This window comes from Phoca vitulina, unplaced genomic scaffold (assembly GCF_004348235.1).
Source record: "Phoca vitulina isolate PV1807 unplaced genomic scaffold, GSC_HSeal_1.0 scaffold62, whole genome shotgun sequence".
NCBI classification, from domain to species: domain Eukaryota; kingdom Metazoa; phylum Chordata; class Mammalia; order Carnivora; family Phocidae; genus Phoca; species Phoca vitulina.
The window spans coordinates 3,276,029-3,297,323 of NW_022589765.1; the positions used below are offsets into that span (position 1 = coordinate 3,276,029).

Consider the following 21,295-nt stretch of genomic DNA (forward strand, 5'->3'; position numbering starts at 1 on the left):
AAGGGATATTGGTATGTTTTGATTTCTATGCTATTCCTTTTTTGTGACGAGTAGTCAAACTAAGGGAGAAGATTTTTAAATATTTGATGTTTTACCTGCTATTTTGCCCTGAAAGATTTTTGATTCCCTTCAGAAAGATAAATTGACTTTATTTTACAGCTGTTTTTAGAGCTACTTGTTTTTCTACTTTTTTTTTTTTATTACTGAAGTATAGGCGACACATAATAAATTAGTTTCAGGTGTACAACATAGTAATTCAACAACTCTATAACTGTACATTATGCTGTGCTCACCACAAGCATAGGTACCATCTGTCACCATACAATTGTTTTTCTACTTTTAATGAGAGGAAGGAGGTAAAGTTTTCAGTGTATAGGACTAAAGAAAAATATGGCCCGAAGGAGGTAGTCATGTGACCATTAGCTCCCCCCCCCCCCCCCCCCGCCCCGTCCGAATTCCTTCTCCAGGGAAGGAAGCTATGGTAATAGTGAATGAGACTATCTGTGGTTGACAGTTCTCATAGAACTGCCATTTTACATATGTATATATGTAATTATTTTAGTTTGAATTCTGATAGGCGAAAAGATCTAGATTTGGGGAGACATTCTCCGAGAGTAGGATACGGATACAACTTGATTTTATATTGACTGGTAGTCTTTACCTGTTGTCAATGTAGCCCTGAGAGTGAATTGGCTATGATCCCAATATATGTAGACAAAGCTGTGAAATTTGCTGGTGAGAGAAATGGTTAAATTAGTTTATATCCACCTGCTGGAATTCCATGCAGTCACTGAAAATAATTTGGGAGACTTTGGTAGCATAAGGAAATACTTTAAAAAGTGTTTGTGGGGGAATCTGAATACCAAATGATGTACACTGTGAATGCAAATATGTAAAACATGTAGATACGTAGAAAAAGATTGGAAGGAAATGTTCAAGCAGTAGTTATGTTATAGTAGTGGAGTCAAGGTTAACTATTTTCTACTTTTAGTGTTGTGTTTTTGTGAAAGTAAAAGGGAAAAAAATCTGTCAGAGAAAAGCATTAGAAGTATATTTTTCTTATTTTTGATACTTATAATTCTGAGAAGTGGGAAATACAGAGGTCTTCCCTCAGAAGGGTCTACCTTTTATGTTCAAGAGATTGTGTTCTTACACTCTTTCTTTTATGTTCAACAGATTTCCAGCAGGCTCTTTATGAGTTATCATACCATGTCATTAAAGGAAATCTAAAGCATGAACAGGCATCTAATGTTCTTAATGACATTAGCGTAAGTATATACACACACATACACACACACACACGTTTTTTAATTTAATAATTACATATTTCTTTTTGCCTTTGATACAAAGATCCCTAAAGTATATAACTTGCATTTCATTTTGTTCAGAATTATAGTAGTGGATGTTTTAAGGCAATATTGATAAGCCGTTGTTGCTAGGTTGAAATTTTAATCTTTGGTTGTGAATAAAGCAGAAAATGTTAGGTAAGCTGAGAGGGCAAAGAAAAAAAAAAAGCCTGCCTTGGAACAAAATCACGATACACTTAATTAAAAATGCTACTATAAAAATAATTTGACTAGAATATTTTTCTCACAGTGGAGCATATCAAAACATTTTCTTTTGTTTGCAGTTATGTTTAGAAATTAAATATATTTTAAAATTTGAGGATTAAGTTATTTTAAATTAAATTGAGGTTGCATAGTTGTAACTAATGCTCACTTGATGCCAGTTTTCATGTGTTTGTTAGAAAATATTAATAACTAGATTTTTTCCCCTAACCTTTAGGTGATTTTTCTGTCTCTTTTATTAGACAATTTAAGTTAGATTCAGACCAGATACTTTTCATAGGTGTTTGGTATTTGAATTGTAAGATGAGCTCTCAAATTGTAAGGATGTTGTTTGTAAACCAGTAGTTAAGTTTCTTAACTTAAGTAGTTAAGTGGTGTATTATTCTATTATTATTAGGCTGGATTTTAACCTTGTATAAATAAAATTATCCATCCAGTTGAGAACAGCTTTCATAATGAGTATTATTGACGTGTAGGACCTGGAGCTTCTTGATACCAGTACGAATTTCCCTTGTGCTGCTTTAAGCTTCTGTAGCCTTTTTCTGTTAGGATAGGTAATCTCCTTCATATGCTTTCTGTGCTTTTCTGAGGATAGTCGTGAGGAATTTCTATGTTTAGCTGTTGTGATTTTTTTTTCCCTTACATATTGAAATGTATTTGAGCAGTCAAGGTTCAATATGAATTTCTCTTTTATCCTTAAACTGTCTCTATCTGACCACAGCAGTATTAATTCATGTTGGAGTAGTCTTTTTTTTCAACAACTAATATTCCATGTTGAAAACTCTTGTTTTGCTCTTTTCTTCAAGTAGCCTGAGTACTTGCGTTCAAGTAGACATAGCAAAAATTCATAGCCCTTAAGAAACTTTTGAGACTGAAGTCTGGTGTGCAATTAAGGTTCTTTCATTCTGTAAATTGGCCATTGGTATAGTCTGTTTATGGATTCGATTCTAATATTTTTCCCATTTTTTGAAAGTGAATAGTCCAAATGGATTTAATATGTATTTTGTTTTTACTTAGCTTCCCCTTTCCTTTGAGTCTTTATATATACCTTTGCACCTGGATTGTCATTGTCATGGCTTTCTCATAGCCCCATATCTCACTGTCCCATATCTTAGCCATGGAAGCGTATCTTGCATGTCTCTTACAGTGCCAGTTTTTTGTTGTTGTTGTTGTTGTTAGGATTATATTTCTTTCCTTTACTCTCTGAAAGTAGGCTAGTTTAAGGGTTGCTATAGTGCCAGCAAACTAATTGCAGTGATTGAACTATGATCCTTACTAATGGAAAATGTCTCTAAAATTGGGCATGGGAGTGGGAAGTCAGGAGACAAATCTAGAATACGTGTTGAAGTTTTCATCCAGAAATGAGGGGAGAATTTTAGTTTACAAAGGCTACAAACATCAGTGCATAAAGAAAATAAAGATGGATTTTTGGTAATTGTTTTCATCTTCAGAGAATCTTGAGTTATGGAATGACAGCTTGTAATTGTTTTTGTATTTTTTAGATTTCTGTTCCGATACCACTAGGACTTTTGCATAAATCAGTGTTGATTGAGGCATGAGCACATTTAAAGTTGTAGTTGAAAAATGTACCATTTTTAACAGTAGGTTTAAGGTACCCAAATTCCAGTGGTTTCTAACATGAAACTTCATTGGAAAAGTGTCATTCATTTGTGCTCTTTAATATTTCCTGAGGTGCTTGTTAGGTTTTTTTTTTAAAGATTTATTTGACAGAGAGACAGCGAGAGAGGGAACACAGAGAGAGGAAACACAAGCAGGGAGAGTGGGAGAGGGAAAAGCAGGCTTCCCGCTGAGCAGGGAGCCCGATGCCGGGCTCGATCCCAGGACCCTGGGACCATGGCCTGAGCTGAAGGCAGACGCTTAATGACTGAGCCACCCAGGCGCCCCGCTTGTTAGGTTTTTTTTTTATCAAGTGTTTTATCAAGTTATTTCATGGTAGACATTTAAACATTTTTTTTCCAACTGTTGTCTCTTTCTGTTTTCTGTGTATTACGAAACTTGAATTTTATTATTTGTCAACGTAGTGGTGTTGGGGTTTTGTTAGGTTTTAGGTTTTACTGAAGAGTATTATTCTGAAACCATACTTGCTAGTGTGCTGTTCTTGTATTTACTATGAATAATTATATTTTTATAATTAGGAATTTCGTGAGGATATGCCCTCCATTCTTGCTGATGTATTCTGCATATTAGGTAGGTATCAATCCTTTATTTCACCTGTAAAAAGTGCTGTATGGTAGATTAATGTACTATGTTTAAAAAAATATTTTCTTTCAAACTATTTGTAGGAACTAGACTGTATCATTTCTTTACTTTATAGAGAATATAGTGTTGTAAGTCAAATGTGAGTATGATCACTGTTTATAAACTAGCTTTAGATATAGTTTATAATTTAAATAGTCTGAGTTTTGCAGAATGTATGTTTATATAAAATTGAGCTAAATTAAGTCATTTCAAGTAGAAAAAAGCTAAGTTTTTTGAAGTTCAGTTAGTCTGAATTATTCAGATTTTAGTAACCACATAATTAATTTTATCAATGAATGTCAGAATCTCAAACTTAGGACGCTAAAGAGATAGTTACTTTGCTGTTATACTCTTTTGATTCTTCTTAATTTTAGAGAGAGCAAGAAGAGCCAAAGTAATCAAAAGTACTTTTCTTTTGAGGATGAGAAACCAGCTTTGGAGATAGCAGCTTCTCTATTTGTCCAGAATAAGTAAGAATTTATGCAAGATAAAAAAGGAGTATTTCTTTGACTTAGAACAAAAGGTAGTGTCCTTCCACGGGAAGCATGGATTTAAAAAATAATGTATATTATAAATTTATTTCTCTTAATTTTAGATTTGAATTAAAATAACTTTGAGCACAGTTTTCCCCATCAGTGTTATGCTTTCTAAAACTTTGATCTAATAGAAACCTTTACCAGACATTTTAATATTCACTTTAAAATAAGACATCCTCTGAGAGTTTGTCGAGCTGGAGTGAATTAATTTAGCTCATTAATCTTAATTCCTAGAATAGATAGGTTACTTAAATGTCTTACTGAGAATCTGGGAATTTGATCTCATCAAATCTGAATGCCTGGTGCTTGATCCTTCAGGATGTTTAAGATTCATAACAGCAGTAATGTCAGGAATAGGTCAAAATGTGTGTGGACTGTGAGTGATAAAAGAGTAGACCACTGATGGGGTGATCGTATGTCCCACTTTTGTTTTTTTTCCCCTGGCATAATTAATAGTGCCTTATTTCGATTTTTAAAACTGTCCTGGTTTGGATCATTAAGTATAAGTTCATACTATCTATTGAATTGATTTATGCCAGCAAGAACAACAAAACCTTTTAAGCTTAATTTTTTAAAGCAGGCACTAAAGGTATTACATTATGTATGTTACATATAGATATACCTTGAAACAGTTTAAAAAATTTTAAAAAATGGTTTTTACTATAAATTTGTAGGACTGAAAGAGTGATTTGTAGGTAACATTTTGTGGAAGCTGTCGTTCCTTGATAGTGTCAGGAGTATATTTTATGTCTTTTTTGGGGGTAATCATCAGCTATCAGCTTACTAGTAAGTTCCAATAATTTCTTTATTGATTTATTTTATTAGGATATATTTTCCCTTCATATTTACTTTAGTAATAGGAATTATTGTTATAAGTCATTGCTTTTTACTATTAACATAAATTTATGAGGATGTTTGGTTGCTCTTGGGAAATTTCTTTTAGCCTATCCAGTCAATTTTTACAAGCAAGATTAGAATGGCAAACTTGGAAAGAGAATTTCCCTTACCTGTCCCCCCTCACTCACCCACCCTCACTGTTAGCAGAAAAAAAAAAAATGATCGAAGGATGACCCCAGACCAAACTAGGGAATAGGAGTAAGAATGGGAGCTACCTCTAATAATGATAATGGCAATAATAATGTAGATGCTATTTTTGGAGCACCTTCTATGTTCTAAGCATTGTGTTATGCATTTAATTTCATTTTAATCTTTACAGCAACTTCTGTAAAGTAGGTGTACATATCAGAAAATTGAAGCTCCGAGAAGGGATTTTTCAAGGCCACATAGCCAGTAAAACAGGGTTTGAACCTGGGTCGTTTTGGTTCCAGAGCCCGTAATTTTTTTTACTATACCATGTTGTCTTTCTAATATTTTAAGAGCCATAAGAAAAATCAGTGCTGTACTTCCTGGTTAAGATAACAGTTTTCTTTAAAAGACTAATTATGTAAGAATGAGGGGGCCTGAGAGCTATATTAACCTGGAGAGGGAAGTCTGATGTAACTTGATGCACTGATGGGACCTCTGAGCTGGAGTGGGTGGTTGGTGATACTGGGACCTAGAGTTGGAAATGGTTGAGGGCTTTTTAGTAAAATCATAGGGGAAATTAAAGAGAATTTACTAGGTACTGATTTCAGGGTTTATGAGTCAGGGATAATGAATGAATTTATTAGAATAGCTTCATTAGTTAGGACAAAAAGAAGAAAGAAACAGGGAAGACATAATTGTGCTAAGAGAGTCGTGTATTGATTGTTGAGATAGCTCAGCAAAGAAGTTTACTGAGGTCCTACTAAGCATTTCTTAACATGGTCAGAACCCAGAGAGTGGTACCTTGATCAGGTCAGATGGCTAAGAGGAGAGGAGACTTGGCTTGAAGAGGATGAACCTGCTATCCAGGTGCTCTGATCTCAGGGACTTTGGGGGTAGATCTTAGGGACTTTTGGGCCTTGGTAGATAGATGTTGGTTAAAAGAATGGGCCCAGTTTAGTCCTGACCCCTGAAGATCAGTATCCTTGAAGTTCTAGCCTGAGGAGGGACCAGAAAACCAGATAACAGGGAGACAACTAGGAATCCCTGGAAGGGATTGATGAGATACACATGGATCAAAAGTCTAATTAAGAGAATGAGATTGTATTGCAGTTTATGTTGTATAAATTATACCCTCAAATTCTCTTAATACGCTTGAGCTGACCATGTGCTTAGCTACAGTGGCCAGGATATTGGGAAATGACACTGTCCAAGACGGGAAAGAGGAGAAGGGCCAGGAAAATGTGGAAATGTTTGATGATAAATTCTTTTCTCTTTTGATTCTCAGTTACGGCAATAGAAAGTAAACTGAAGCAAATCAGTGGTAGGACATCTGGGGAGAACTGTAGAACCCTTAGAAGACAATTTTATTATATCACTAAAATTGGTGTCTCTTGTAAATTACGAGTTGACCTTAATATGATAGTATGTAATCATTAAAGCAATAATCCTGAGATCAACTTTGTAATCCTGTCAATCCTGGTTGAATTTTTTTAAGTCTTTTTTTTTTTAATTTTTTTTTTTTTTTATTCATGAGAGTCAGAGAGAGAGAGAGGCAGAAGAAGAGGGAGAAGCAGGCTCCCCGCCTAGCAGGGAGCCCGATGCGGGACTCGATCCCAGAACCCCGGAATCATGACCTGAGCTGAAGGCAGACGCTTAACCATCTGAGCCACCCAGGCGCCCAATCCTGGTTGAATTTTTTGATGCTTGGCATTAAGAGCTAATTGTTTTATTTCCTCCATACTTCATAAAACTGACAAATTTTCTGAATAATCTACTGAAACTCGGAGGTCTCAGTTTCTTAATATTTCAATAGGAAGAAAATAAAAATCATGAATAATTTTTGTTTGCTGACTAGAGTAATTCAAAACGGGGTGTTAAAAATATTCTTTTAATACTGTCTTTTCGTAGAGTTGATGGCCAGGTAGTTTGGTTAGAACATGGTGCCAAGGTGGCCAAGGTCAGAGGTTTAATCCTCACAAGTAATAAGATCTTTAGTGTTAGAAGAGATCTTTGTTGTCACCTAGTTCAACTTTACACCTAAGGAAGGAATCTCTTCTTTAGCATCTCTGATGTGTTGTCATTTAAACTTTGCTTGAATATTTCCATTTTTGAAAACATTATTTTTTTGAAGTTTTGTTGCTTCCAGTGCCATAGCATGTAACTCCTGTGTAATCAACTTACCATTTTATGGATATGCCATTGGCTACAGGGTCAGTCTCCATTATCAGGAGAAATTAATTCTGAGCATTCATATGCATATGAAGGACAGCTCCTGCTTACTATAGTTGCAAATTTGTTTCCAATTTCAGAATGAGGCATTTTAAAATTAGCTAGTTTTAAAGAAAATAAGTATCTTATTATAGTGCTGGAGACAGTCTAGAAAAATCAAACTTTCATGTTTTTTTTTCCCATCATTATAGATATTGAGACAAATTGTTTAGAAGAAAAAAGCAAGAGAGACTATTTTACACAATTGGTATTAGCATGTTTGGTAAGTTATAAAAAATACTTTCCCTTTCTAGATTTTTACATTGAACAATTATAATCACAGTTAATCATGTTAATGGAGGAGGATATTGACATTCAGTTGGCTATTCATTATAAGGTGAGATTTGGATTTTGAAATGGAATGCTTTGTAAAATTAGACATGCTAATTATGTGGAATATGCATGCTTCATATCAATTAAACTATCTGTATATATCAGACTTTTGGTGATATTCCTGACCTAGTAAGTTCCTAAATAAGGAAAAGGTAAGCATCTATCAAGTGAGTAGAAATGATGTGGACAACTTTTAAACTGAACAGTTTTTCATAAACTATTAGGCAAGGAGAAAAAGAATGGAGGTAGTTTAAAAATAATAAATTCTAGAACTTGTCATAATCATTGTCGAGTAAACCATTTTATGTTCATAAATTTAGAACCAAGGAGAAATGCTATTACTCAGACCTGGAAGATGTCCTTGTATTCGCTGTACTAGAATTTGACTTAAACAGTAGAAAGTAATGAAGGCTGAAGGTGCTGTATTACTCTTAAAGAAAAATTCAGTTGACAGACATAGGTTTAATCAGAATTTCATTTGTAGGCTGTGTACAGCATGCATATAATTTTTTAGTGAGTTTTATTTAAAGAGCTATATGTCACATTTTTTTCAATATTTGGAGAGTCATCATTTTTGTTAAATTGAAGTTCCAAGCTTTTTTTTAATAAATTGAAATTTATTGATACATATTTAATGTGATTTTAATATTCTTATTTGGGAAAAATTATTTTGAGTGTATTTAAATTGTGGATATGTTAGAATGCTAAGGAATAAATGGCCTTTAATATTTTTTAATACAGTATTTAGTTTCAGACACAGTTCTAAAGGAACGCCTGGATCCAGAAACATTGGAATCATTAGGGCTTATCAAACAATCACAGCAGTTCAATCAAAAGTCAGTTAAAATCAAGACAAAACTCTTGTAAGTACATTTATCTTTATGTTGCAGATCAAGTATCTGAGTATGTTTTCTTTAGTTCTCATTTTGAATACTAGATGTTTCTAACAGCAGTCTGAAGATTTTTTTTGTTGTTGTTGCTGTTAGCATGTCTTGTGTTTTATCCTTTTAAAAGAAGCCTAGGATTATTGAGTCAGCCGTGAACTTTACCTGTGTGAAACCAGTGTTAATTTTTTTCCGTATTAGAAGTTAAAGTAATATTCAGTGCTTTTATTATTACCAATAAAATAATTTACAAGTATGGCTATATTCTTAGTCAACGATGGAAATAGTGGCATGCTATTGTTCCTTGGGATTAGCAATATTCTTTTTTTGTGTTACTGGTTTTCCCTGTGTAATTAACATTGGGGTGTCTCTTATGAATCACTGTTATTTTCTATTTTAAAAGATATACAAAGAAGTAAACTTTCAACAACTATTTTTATAATTGTTCTATATAAGAGAAATATGAAAATTCAATGAGAAGAATACGGTACTTTTATGCAAGCTTGTTAATTGAATTAATTTTATCCCCTTTATGATGTTTATCTAATTTCAGTTATAAGCAGCAAAAATTCAATTTGTTAAGAGAAGAGAATGAAGGTTATGCCAAGCTGATTGCTGAATTGGGGCAAGATTTATCTGGAAATATTACTAGTGATTTAATCTTAGAAAATATAAAATCTTTAATAGGTAAGACATATGTCTAATAATATGTGTTACTAAGTTTTTTTTAAACTGTTGGAGAATATCCATAAAGACAAAATGGATGCATTCCCCCATGTAGGTTTCTTTTTTTCAATTAAGAAATGAGAGCAGTGTCTAGATTGTACTTTTAAGATTTTATCAGTACTAGTAAAATTTGGGATGATATTTATGAGAAATCTTTTTGTCATTGCTACCTATGTGTTTGTATTCATTTCTTTTTTCTTTTTATTGTTATTATTTTCATTGTATTATTGGTTTCAGGGGTACAGGTCTGTGATTCATCAGTCTTACATAATACACAGTGCTCACCACAACACATACCCTCCCCAATGTCCATCACCCAGCCACCCCATCCCTTCCACCCCCCTCCACTCCAGCAACCCTCAGTTTGTATCCTGAGATTAAGAGTCTCTTATGGTTTGTCTCCCTCTCTGGTTTCGTCTTGTTTCATTTTTCCCTCTCTTCCCCCATGATCCTCTGCCTTGTTTCTCAAATTCCACATATCAGCAAGATCATATGATAATTGTCTTTCTCTGATTTATTTCGCTTAACATAATACCCTCTAGTTCCATCCACATTGTTGCAAATGGCAAGATTTCTTTTTTTTTTTTGATGGCTGCATAAGATTCCATTGTATGTATGTATATATATATATATATATATACCACATCTTTATCCATTCATCTGCTGATGGACATCTAGGCTCTTTCCATAGTTTGGCTATTGTGGACATTGCTGCTATAAACATTGGGGTGCACGTGCCCCTTCAGATCACTACATTTGTATCTTTGGGGTAAATACCCAGTAGTGCAATTTCTGGGTCGTAGGGTAGCTCTATTTTCAACTTTTTGAGGAACCTCTATACTGTTTTCCAGAATGACTGCACCAGTTTGCATTCCCACCAACAGCGTAGGAGGGTTCCCCTTTCTCCACATCCTCGCCAACATCTGTCGTTTCCTGACTTGTTAATTTTAGCCATTCTGGCTGGTGTGAGGTGGTATCTCATTGTGGTTTTGATTTGTATTTCCCTGATGCCAAATGATGTTGAGCACTTTTTCATGTGTCTGTTGGCCATTTGGATGTCTTCTTTGCAGAAATGTCTGTTCATGTCTTCTGCCCATTTCTTGATTGGATTATTTGTTCTTTGGGTGTTGAGTTTGATAAGTTCTTTATAGATTTTGGATACTAGCCCTTTATCTGATGTGTCATTTGCAAATATCTTCTCCCATTCTGTTGGTTGTCTTTTAGTTTTGTTGACTGTTTCCTTTGCTATGCAAAAGCTTTTTATCCGGATGAAGTCCCAGTAGTTCATTTTTGCCCTTGCTTCCCTTGCCTTTGGTGATGTTTCTAGGAAGAAGTTGCTGCGGCTGAGGTCAAAGAGGTTGCTGCCTGTGTTCTCCATAGGATTTTGATGGACTCCTGTCTCACATTTAGGTCTTTCATCCATTTTCAGTCTATTTTTGTGTGTGGTATAAGGAAATGGTCCACTTTCATTTTTCTGCATGTGGCTGTCCAATTTTTCCAACACCATTTGTTGAAGAGATTGTCTTTTTCCATTAGACTTCTTTCCTGCTTTGTCGAAGATTAGTTGACCATAGAGTTGAAGGTCCATTTCTGAGTTCTCTATTCTTTTCCATTGATCTATGTGTCTGTTTTTGTGCCAGTACCATACTGTCTTGATGATTACAGCTTTTTAATAGTGCTTGAAGTCTGGCATTGTGATGCCACCAGCTTTGGTTTTCTTTTTCAACATTCCTCTGGCTATTCGGGGTCTTTTTTGGTTCCATACAAATTTTAGGATTATTTGTTCCATTTCTTTGAAAAAAGTTGATGGTATTTTGATAGCAATTGCATTAAATGTATAGATTGCTCTAGGTAGCATAGACATTTTCACAATATTTGTTCTTCCAATCCATGAGCATGGAACGTTTTTCCATTTCTTTATGTCTTCCTCAATTTCTTTCATGAGTATTCTATAGTTTTCTGAGTACAGATTCTTTGCCTCTTTGGTTAGGTTTATTCCTAGGTATCTTATGGTTTTGGGTGCAATTGTAAATGGGATCAACTCCTTAATTTCTCTTTCTTCTGTCTCGTTGTTGGTGTATAGAAATGCAACTGATTTCTGTGCATTGATTTTATATCCTGCCACTTTACTGAATTCCTGTATGAGTTCTAGCAGTTTTGGGGTGGAGTCTTTTGGATTTTCCACGTAAAGTATATCATCTGCGAAGAGTGAGAGTTTGACTTCTTTGCTGATTCAGATGCCTTTTATTTCTTTTTGTTGTCTGATTGCTGAGACTAGGACTTCTAGTACTGTGTTGAACAGTAGTGGTGATAGTGGACATCCCTGCCGTGTTCCTGACCTTAGGGAAAAAGCTCTCAGTTTTTCCCCATTGAGAATGATATTAGCTGTGGGTTTTTCGTAGATGGCTTTTGTGATATTGAGGTATGTACTCTCTGTCCCTACACTGTGAAGAGTTTTAATCAAGAGAGGATGCTGTACTTTGTCAAATGCTTTTTCTGCATCTACTGAGAGTATCATATGGTTCTTGTCCTTTCTTTTATTAATGTAGTGTATCACATTGATTTGCGGATGTTGAACCAACCTTGCAGCCCAGGAATAAATCCCACTTGGTCGTGGTGAATAATCCTTTTAATGTACTGTTGGATCCTATTGGCTAGGATCTTTTTTTCTTTTAAAGATTTTATTTATTTATTTGACACAGAGCGAGCGAGCGAGCACAAGCAGGGGGGGCAGCAGGCAGAGGGAGAGGGAGAAGCAGTCTCACCAAGCAGGGAGCCCGACACGGGGCTTGATCCCAGGACCCTGGGACCATGACCTGAGCCAAAGGCAGACGCCCTGCGACTGAGCCACCCAGGCACCCCCTTTTGGCTAGGATCTTGTTGAGAATTTTTGCATCCATGTTCATCAGGGATATTGGTCTGTAATTCTCCTTTTTGGTGGGGTCTTTGTCTAGTTTTGGGATAAGGTAATGCTGGTCTCATAAAATGAGTTTGGAAGTTTTCCTTCCGTTTCTGTTTTTTGGAACAGTTTCAGAAGAATAGGTACTAATTTTTCTTTAAATGTTTGGTAGAATTTCCCTGGGAAGCCGTCTGGCCCAGGGCTCTTGTTTGTTGGGAGATTTTTGATTACTGCTTCAATTTCCTTGCTGTTTATGGGTCTGTTCAGGTTGTCTGTTTCTTCCTGGTTCAGTTTTGGTAGTTTATACGTCTCTAGGAATGCATCTATTTCTTCCAGATTGTCTAATTTGTTGGCATATGGTTGCTCATAATATGTTCTTATAATTATTTGTATTTCTTCTGTGTTGGTTGTGATCTCTCCTCTTTCATTTATGATTTTATTTATTTGGGTCCTTTCTATTTTCTTTTTGATAAGTCTGGCCAGGGGTTTATCAGTCTTACTAATTCTTTCAAAGAGCCAGTTCCTAGTTTCGTTAATCTGTTCTACTGTTCTTTTGGTTTCTATTTCATTGATTTCTGCTCTGATCTTTATTATTTCTGTTTTCCTGCTGCGTGTTTGTATTCATTTCTGTTCTCTCTAGTATTTCTATCTTTAATTTTTAAGTATTTCTCAGTAATTTTATAGAGGGCAGAAAATAAGCAAATGTGAAAGTTCAATAAAATCTTTATTGAATTCTCGAAACATGGAGATGTTTAGGTCTTTTGAGCTTGATTTAAAAAATATCTTTACAAGGGACTTTGATACATACATTATTTTATCTTTACAACAGCCTGTTAAAATAAGTGTGGCAGATGTTGTGAAAGATAGGGAAGTGTTATTCTCCCTACCTTTTAAGTAAAATTTCTTCAGCTTTATTCTTTTCATTTGCATTGAGCATTTGGAGGAAATAGTTGGCTTCTGTAGAAAGGAGGAATGAATGGTAGAAAAATAGGGTAATCCTGATTTTTCAGAATGGAAAGAGTTTTTGCTATTATTTGTTGGTTGTTGTGCTATCTTAGGGAAGATTTCACAACACCTAGATGTCTTAGATTTTGAGACCTGTTGGAGAAGTCATGTTCCCTGCTTTACTGGTTATATTTTAGGGGATGGTTATGCTCCACTTCTTAGTTTTTCTACACTTTTGAAATTTGTGTATGACTAAGAAAGAGAGAGGAAGTGTCCCCCAATCTTCATTCCCTTCCTCCATTCTTATGTATAGGGACCCAGATAAAACTAGATTTACTACAGTTACCTTTGTTTTTAGCTTAGGCTTTTGGTGATCAGCAGGTGTGGCAGGTAAGGAGCTTTTACTTTAAATTTATCCTTTTTAAAAGTTTTTATTTAAATTGCAGTTAGTTAACACAGTATAATATTAGTTTCAGATATACAATATAGTGGTTCAACACTTCCATGCCACACCCAGTGCTCACCACCACAAGTGCACTCCTTAATCCCCATCACCTATTTCACCCCCCCCCCCACCTTTGAAGTGAGTCTAGTTCTGGCAGCTGATTTACTCTCTTTGCTACTTCCTCCTGTTGTTAATTTACCACCAAGACTGGTAGCCCATGGGCTCCAGGGCTCTTGCTTATCTTTGTGGCAGTGACCTATTTTTAAAAAAGCCTCCTGTAGGGTTTCCTTTCTATTCTTTTCAGGGTAGGCTCTACATTTTTCCTGCAGCATTTTGATCTAGCTTGAGATGCTTACTTGGCAATATTGCTTTCCTATAGTTTGTCTTTCCTTATCATACTGCCATGTACTCTTTTAAGATGATATTTCTCACATAAAAATTTTTATGCTGGGGCGCCTGGGTGGCTCAGTTGGTTGAGCATCTGCCTTCGGCTCAGGTCATGATCTCCATTGGGCTTCCTGCTCAGCGGGGAGTCTGCTTCTCTCTCTCTCTCTCTCTCTCCCCCTCCCTCCACTGCTCCTTCTCTCTCAAATAAATAAATAAAATCTTTAAAAAAAAAAAAAAATTTATGCTATGTAAGCTCCTCAGTTGTTTTTGTTTCTATTTTATCTGTTGACACTTCTCATCTGTCCTTGTTTCTTCTAATTTTTGTCCTTGTGGGTTTATACCTTTTTAGTCCTTTGTTTTAGGAACATTTCAAAGAGGGATTTTCTTGAAGTTATGCTTTTATCTAACTGGGAAAATACACACTACTTTCTTATCTTGAACGTGGCTCTCCTATAGAACAGGTTATGTTACTGTCTCTGAAGAACAATGTGGTAGTTACAACTGCAAGCTCATGATATACATGGATATTCCATGAATATAAAGAATTTGATTTCTTGGGCTAAACCCCTATTCTAGTCTATCATGTGGACTCCCAAGCACACTAGGCCCGAAGCACTCACATGTAACCTCTCCAGTATAGCCTTCCCTGGCCATCCCCCTCAATACTCCCTTTCATTCACTATGTTTTCTTCTGAGCACTTATCGCCATTTAACATGAGCTGCAATTTATTCTCTACCCACCCTGGAATGTAAGCTTCATGAAAATAGTGGTTTTTGTTTTGTTTAGTACCTCTAACTTCAGTGCCTGGTATGTAGGTGCCAAATAAATACTTGTTGAAAAATGAATGAAAATTCTCTCATTCTTGTAGAGTTTATAGTGATTCTTAGCATCTTTCCCTTGACGTGGAGGATTTTAGTAAGCTCATCTCCTTGACTCAAGTGTTTGTTTCTTTCTGGCTTGCTGAGTCTGTCCTCTCCCCCATTGTCTGAGAAAGGAATTTTTTATTGACATGAAAATTGAGGTTAAGACTCCAATTCCAATGAGTACTCTTTCAGTGTTAAAATTTATTGGATTTCCCCTCAATGCAGACTCCATGCAGGCCTTGTCTCATCTGGCCAGAGCAGTTCACTGACACAGCATCTTATTTTCATGGCATCTTTGGACGAGTTTCCCCTTGCTTATTCCCATCGTTTTCTCTGTAGGAGCAGTCTGGACATAATACCTCCTACAAAGCTATCTCAGGCCTGATCTCCTTCACTAGCCATTGGCAGAACTGATACCTCCACCTAGTTTGGGAGGTATGCATTTAAATGCACTTATATTTCAGGGCACTTGGTCTGATCAGGAGAAATCCTTATTTATCATCCTTTAATTAAAAGCTAGTCATTTGCTCCCTAAAAGATTCTGGCACATCAAAATGTTTATATCCTAAAGATAATAAACAAGGTTTATATCCTGTTAGATAGGGACTGTTTACTGCATGAGTAAGCAAAGGAGGAGAATCATATGAGTCCGCATGGTGGTTGTGATCTCAAGTCTGACAGTAAATTTGAAAAACTTATTAAATGGGAAAGGATAGTGATTAGTAGGCTCTTTAGCTACTAAATCATAGACCCCACTCAAATGAACCCTGCATCAAGATGGCAAAAGGCATCATTTAGAAATTCAAGGAAAGATATCAGAGATGGACACTTTTGATTATTGAGCTAAACTATAACTCTTCTGAATGCCCTTCAAAAAAAGTAATAGGTATTCCTTTTCTTTCTTTTAAATTAGGAGTCAGCAGATTTTTTCTCTAAAGGGTGAGGTAGTAAATATTTGTTTGCTTTGTGGGCCATATGGTCTCTGTTGCAACTACTCAACTCTGCCGATGTAGTTTGAAAGTAACCATAGACAATATGTAAATAAATGTGTTCTAGTACAACTTTATTTACAGAAACCGAATGGATTTGACCCACAGGCCACACTCTGCTGGTTTCTGCTCTAAATCAAAAGTTCTGGCTAAAAATTAGTCATGGAGCTAGCTAACTTGAGTTTAGTTTTAGGGAGTGGAAATGGTTCTTCCTGGTTTTGGGTTTAGTGGTCTAGGATCTTTTTGGCCTAGGCTCTAACCCTGTGCTACTCACCCAGAACCAGAGCCCTCTTCACCAAACCTCAGGACCTTAATTTGTTGCCTGGTGTCCAAGTTTCTAGATTTGGCTGGGGGTGGGGAAAGGTAGGGTGAGAATCTCTGCACCTTCAGTCTCACAAGTTCTCTTGGTTGCTTGGCAAGTAACCTGAGAAACATTAAAAACAAAATAAGACCCCAAGCCAAATGATTCTTGGGCATATTATGGGACATTTAACCATTTTTTAAAAAAGATTTTGTTTATTTGTCAGAGAGCGAGCGAGCGAGAGAGAGCACAAGCAGGGGGAGTGGCAGGCGGAGGGAGAAGCAGGCTTCCTGCTGAGCAAGGAGCCTGATGCGGGACTCGATCCCAGGACCCTGGGATCATGACCTGAGCCAAAGACAGACGCCCAACTGACTGAGCCACCCAGGCGCCCTTTTTTTTTTTTAAATTTAATTTAATTAATTTATTTTTTTAAAGATTTTATTTATTTATTTGACAGAGAGAGTGAGACAGCAAGAGAGGGAACACAAGCAGGGGGAGTGGGAGAGGGAGAAGCAGGCTCTCCTCTGAGCAGGGAGCCTGAGCGGGGCTCGATCCCAGGACCCTGGGATCATGACCTGAGCCAAAGGCAGACGCTTAACGACTGAGCCACCCAGGCACCCCCCCCCTTTTTTTAAAGATTTTATTTACATTTAACCATTTTGACTCAGTTACCTTGAGTATACTTAGTATTTTATTTTTGGACCAATCTGGATATAAGGGCCATTCAGCCTAGAAGCATCTTATCTTTGTGTCAGCTGTCTGCTATCTCTTGGAAAGGGAAGCCAGTTGACTACCTCCTTTGTGTTTTTGCTTTATTGAAGTTTCTTTACTGTATACTAGTTACAGAGTTTTTTTCTGCTATGAAAAAGATGACAGCAATTGGTGTTCTCAAGCATAGATTTTTTCCTTAAAATTATACTTTTATTTTGTTAGGTGCATTTCTCTGCATCTTGGTTCTCTGGTTCTTTCCTTGAGATGCATAGTTTTTTTGCAAATACTATTTCTTAGAAATAATCTAGCATAGGTTTTTATTAGCCTGTTTTAGTCCATTTGGACTGCTATAACAAGTTACCACACAAATGAATGAAGTTTATACTAGGCTTGGAGAAATGAACAGTGCTGTGAGAAACCTCCAAGAACTCTTAGAATTAGATAGTTCATCTTCATTGTGTGTGTTGGTGAACACAGTTGGAAAATTGTGTAGGCTGATTAATGAGGATGTGAATGAACAGGTTATGCAGGTATTGGGACCTGAAGACCTCCAAAGCATTATCAACAAACTGGAAGAACAGGAGGAATTTTTCCCAGCATTTCAGGCATTTACTAATAATCTACTTGAAATCTTAGAAATTGATGACTTGGATGCCATTGTACCTGCAGTAAAGAAATTAAAAATACTTTCATACTATAACAAGTTACCACAGACTGGGTGGCTTATAAACAACAGAAATGTATCTCTCACAGTTCTGGAGGCTGGAAGTCCAAAATCAGGGTGCCAACATGGTTGGGTTCTTGGTGAAAGCTTCCTGAATTTTTGCTGTATCCTCACATGGTGAAAGGGGCAGAGGAGCTCTCTTTTTTAAGGGCATTAAGCTCATTCGTGAGAGCTCTGCTCTTGTGACCTAATCACCTCTCAAAGGCTCCACCTCCTAAATACCATCACATTGGGGATTAGAATTTCCATATAACAGTTTTTGGTGGGGGGGGGGGCACAAGCATTCAGATTACATCATAGCCTGTTTCTAAAGTAATTCTAGATGCCAGATTATGTCCTTTTGTTCAACACATGGTTTTTCTCTGTCTCATAAGGTCCTTTCTGTCCGGAACATGATGATTGAAGCTATTCTGTTTTCTTGTCTGAAGTGTGCGGGTTGGACATCTCTCCCAGTCATGTTTACAATATTACCTTGGGATTTTTTTTTTCTGTTAGGAATCTCCATTTGGCATATTCCTCCAACAGCCATTGTCAGTTTAATCAATATTTTTTTTGCCTCTAGTCACAATCGCTTGCTCTAATAATGACTAGTGTCATCCTGTCTGTCTTTGGGAAAACTTCAGTTACTTCTTCAGCGCATTTCTAAAAAGACGTCATCCAAAAGGTGTGAACTCTCTTTTAGGCATTTTATTAATCTCCCTATCACAGGCACCTGGCACGTATCAGGTGGTTATTTAATGTTTATTTAAATGAAGGAATGCATCCATGGCCATTACAGCTCTACCACTTTTTTATTTTTCTACTTGTTCCCTTCCAATATGGTTCCCTGTTTATTCCTCAGAAGACATAAAGGCATTATATGTGTGTATATATCCTTAATGTAGCTACACCAGCTATATAATGCCTAGTTGGGGAGCTAGGCTTATGATCTCTTTCAAGATCACATGACTGTTGATGTTTGGGCTAGACAAAAGCCTTTCTAAGATGGTTGAGCACAAGAGTGCCTATGTTCTACCGACAGCTGCCATTAGAAAAAAAAAATTATTTTGGACATTCCAAGCTTACTGATTGTTACTAGAGTCTTATTCTATATGAAATAGCTTAACTGTTACCTAGCAGATCTTTAAGGTTTTAAAAATCATTTTCTAAATACATGGTTTGGTTACTTTTTCCATCTTATGGAGCAAAGGTCATTCTAGTTGGTTGCACTAAACTTGAGACACTTAATAGAAAATTCATAAGCCAGTTTTTCTTTTGTGAAAGATGCAAAGGTTGATATCTGTTATAAATAAAGGTACATATCTTCTCTTTTAGATTACTGCCTCATATTGCATCTAGAAAGAAACTGGTAGTTAGTCGACAGTACGGATCACTGATAGAATAGCCTTGATGCAGTAATACTGTTAAAAAACATAATGAAGGTGGCTCACACTGTAGCACATTGAAAATACAAATTTTAGGGGCGCCTGGGTGGCTCAGTTTGTTAAGCATCTGCCTTCAGCTTCGGTCATTATCCTGAAGTCCTGGCATCGAGCCCCGCATTGGGGTCCCTGCTCAGCGGGGGAGTCTGCTTTTCCCCCGCCGTTACCCTGCTCGTGCTCTCTCTCTCTCACACACTCTCTCTCCTAAATAAATAAAATCTTAAAAAAAACCACAAAACTTTAAAGCAATGTGATTCATGAAGCACAGCATTCCCATGTAACATGTTCTAGTTGTAGCTTGATGGGTAATTATAAACCAGCAATTTTTTCAAAATTATATTTAATGTATCTTTTGTCATCTCTGATAGAGTATTTTTATTTGGTGATTGGATTTTTATATTTAGTAAATTAGCAGTTATAAGGCTAGAGAATTTGCTAGGTCTTACTTTCACAATCTTTACTGTCAGTGTTAGAACAGTTTGGAGGCATTTTTTTCAGTTTTATTGAGGCATACTTGGCATAAATAAACTGCATATTTAAAGTGTACAGTTTGAGTTATAACATGTATGCATCTGTGAAAACATCACAGCAATCTAGATAATGCACATTTACCACTACCCCCTTCCCCCAAATTTCTTCTTGCCCCTTTGTGTTTCATCCTCCTTCACTCTGTTTCCCCCTCTCCAGGTAACCACTGGTTGTTTTCTGTCACTATAGATTAGTTTGCATTTTTGAGAATTTTTTTAATAAATGGAATCATATAGTGAGTATTTTTTTTTGGTCTGGCTTTTTTCATTCAGCATAATTATTTTGTGATTCATCCACGTTTTTGCTTGTATTATTCTTGTTATTTCTGAGTAGTAGTCTACTGTATATATGACAGTTATACTGTACTACAGTTTGTCCATTTACATGCTGATAGACATTTGAGAGGGTACTATTATAAATAAAGCTGTTATAAGAAAATAAATAAAGCTGTTATCAAAGACATTTGTACAAGTCTTTGTATGAACATAGACATTTATTTCTCTTGGGTAAATACTTAAGAATGAAATGGCTGGGTCATAGGGTAGTTGTAAGTTTAATTTTTAAGGAAATTGCCAGTTTTACAAAGTAGTTGTGCCATTTTGCATTTTATATTTCCACCAACAGCCTTTAAAAATTCCATTTGCTATTCTGGAGTGACTTTTACATTCATAGGCTACTTTTGGAGGGTACAGAGAGAGACAAAAATATTTAGAAGTTTTTTTCTCAGAACTTTAGGTAAATATTTCCTTGGAGAATTTATGAAAATCTGGAGCTCTTTTCAGTGAGACATAATCACTGTGTTAGTCTTTTTTCCCTTTAGTATGAGAAATAGAAGAAAATGTATTCTTAACTTTGGATTTCATAAAACGAGGAAAGAAATACTTTTTATATTTGGAGAGTTTGGTTTTCCAAGTGATTGCTAAGATACTGTGAATCAGATATTAGTTTTATAGCATTCAATGTAACTAAGTGTGGAGTTAATAAAAGTAACTCTGGAAATCTCTTATAATAGGTTATATAAGAATTTTCTTTGAAAAATCTCTTAAGTCATCTATAAAATACAGTGTTCAGAACTAAGATTTCTAAGTTCAACACAGTTGTTTTTTCTTCCTCCAGCATTAGAAGAAAGGAATATTTATTTATTTGCCCCAATGAAGTGGTTAGCTTGCATGGAGGCGCTATGTCTAATGAAAACTATGTAATTTAAAATTCTAGAATTCCATTCAGCTTGATGTGCAAGGCATATGGGAATTGATATAAACTGAGGAAACAGTAGATTGATATTTCGTGCTCACTCTGGGTCATAAGCATATGTTTTATTGAGAGGAATGGTGGGTGGAACCTCCTGTATTGTTTAAATTTATTTCTTTCACTTATTTTTTTTTAAAGATTCTATTTATTTGAGAGAGAGCATGAGAGAGAGAGAGAGAGAGAGCGCATGAGGGGGGGAGGGTCAGAGGGAGAAGTGCTGAGCAGGGAGC

The 21,295-nt window shown here is 36.0% G+C and overlaps 1 protein-coding gene across 10 annotated transcripts in view; it reads left to right on the forward strand.

The window, feature by feature from the left end:
• Window positions 1-21,295, forward strand: part of THOC2 (THO complex 2) — a 116,833-nt gene that overhangs the window by 22,134 nt on the left and 73,404 nt on the right. For all 10 annotated transcript variants that reach the window (XM_032391342.1, XM_032391344.1, XM_032391345.1 and 7 more), the window contains exons 3-7: window positions 1,177-1,268; window positions 3,725-3,776; window positions 7,810-7,880; window positions 8,732-8,853; window positions 9,428-9,561. In XM_032391342.1, coding sequence (XP_032247233.1) covers window positions 1,177-1,268; window positions 3,725-3,776; window positions 7,810-7,880; window positions 8,732-8,853; window positions 9,428-9,561 — 471 coding nt within the window. The remainder of the gene's footprint in view (window positions 1-1,176; window positions 1,269-3,724; window positions 3,777-7,809; window positions 7,881-8,731; window positions 8,854-9,427; window positions 9,562-21,295) is intronic.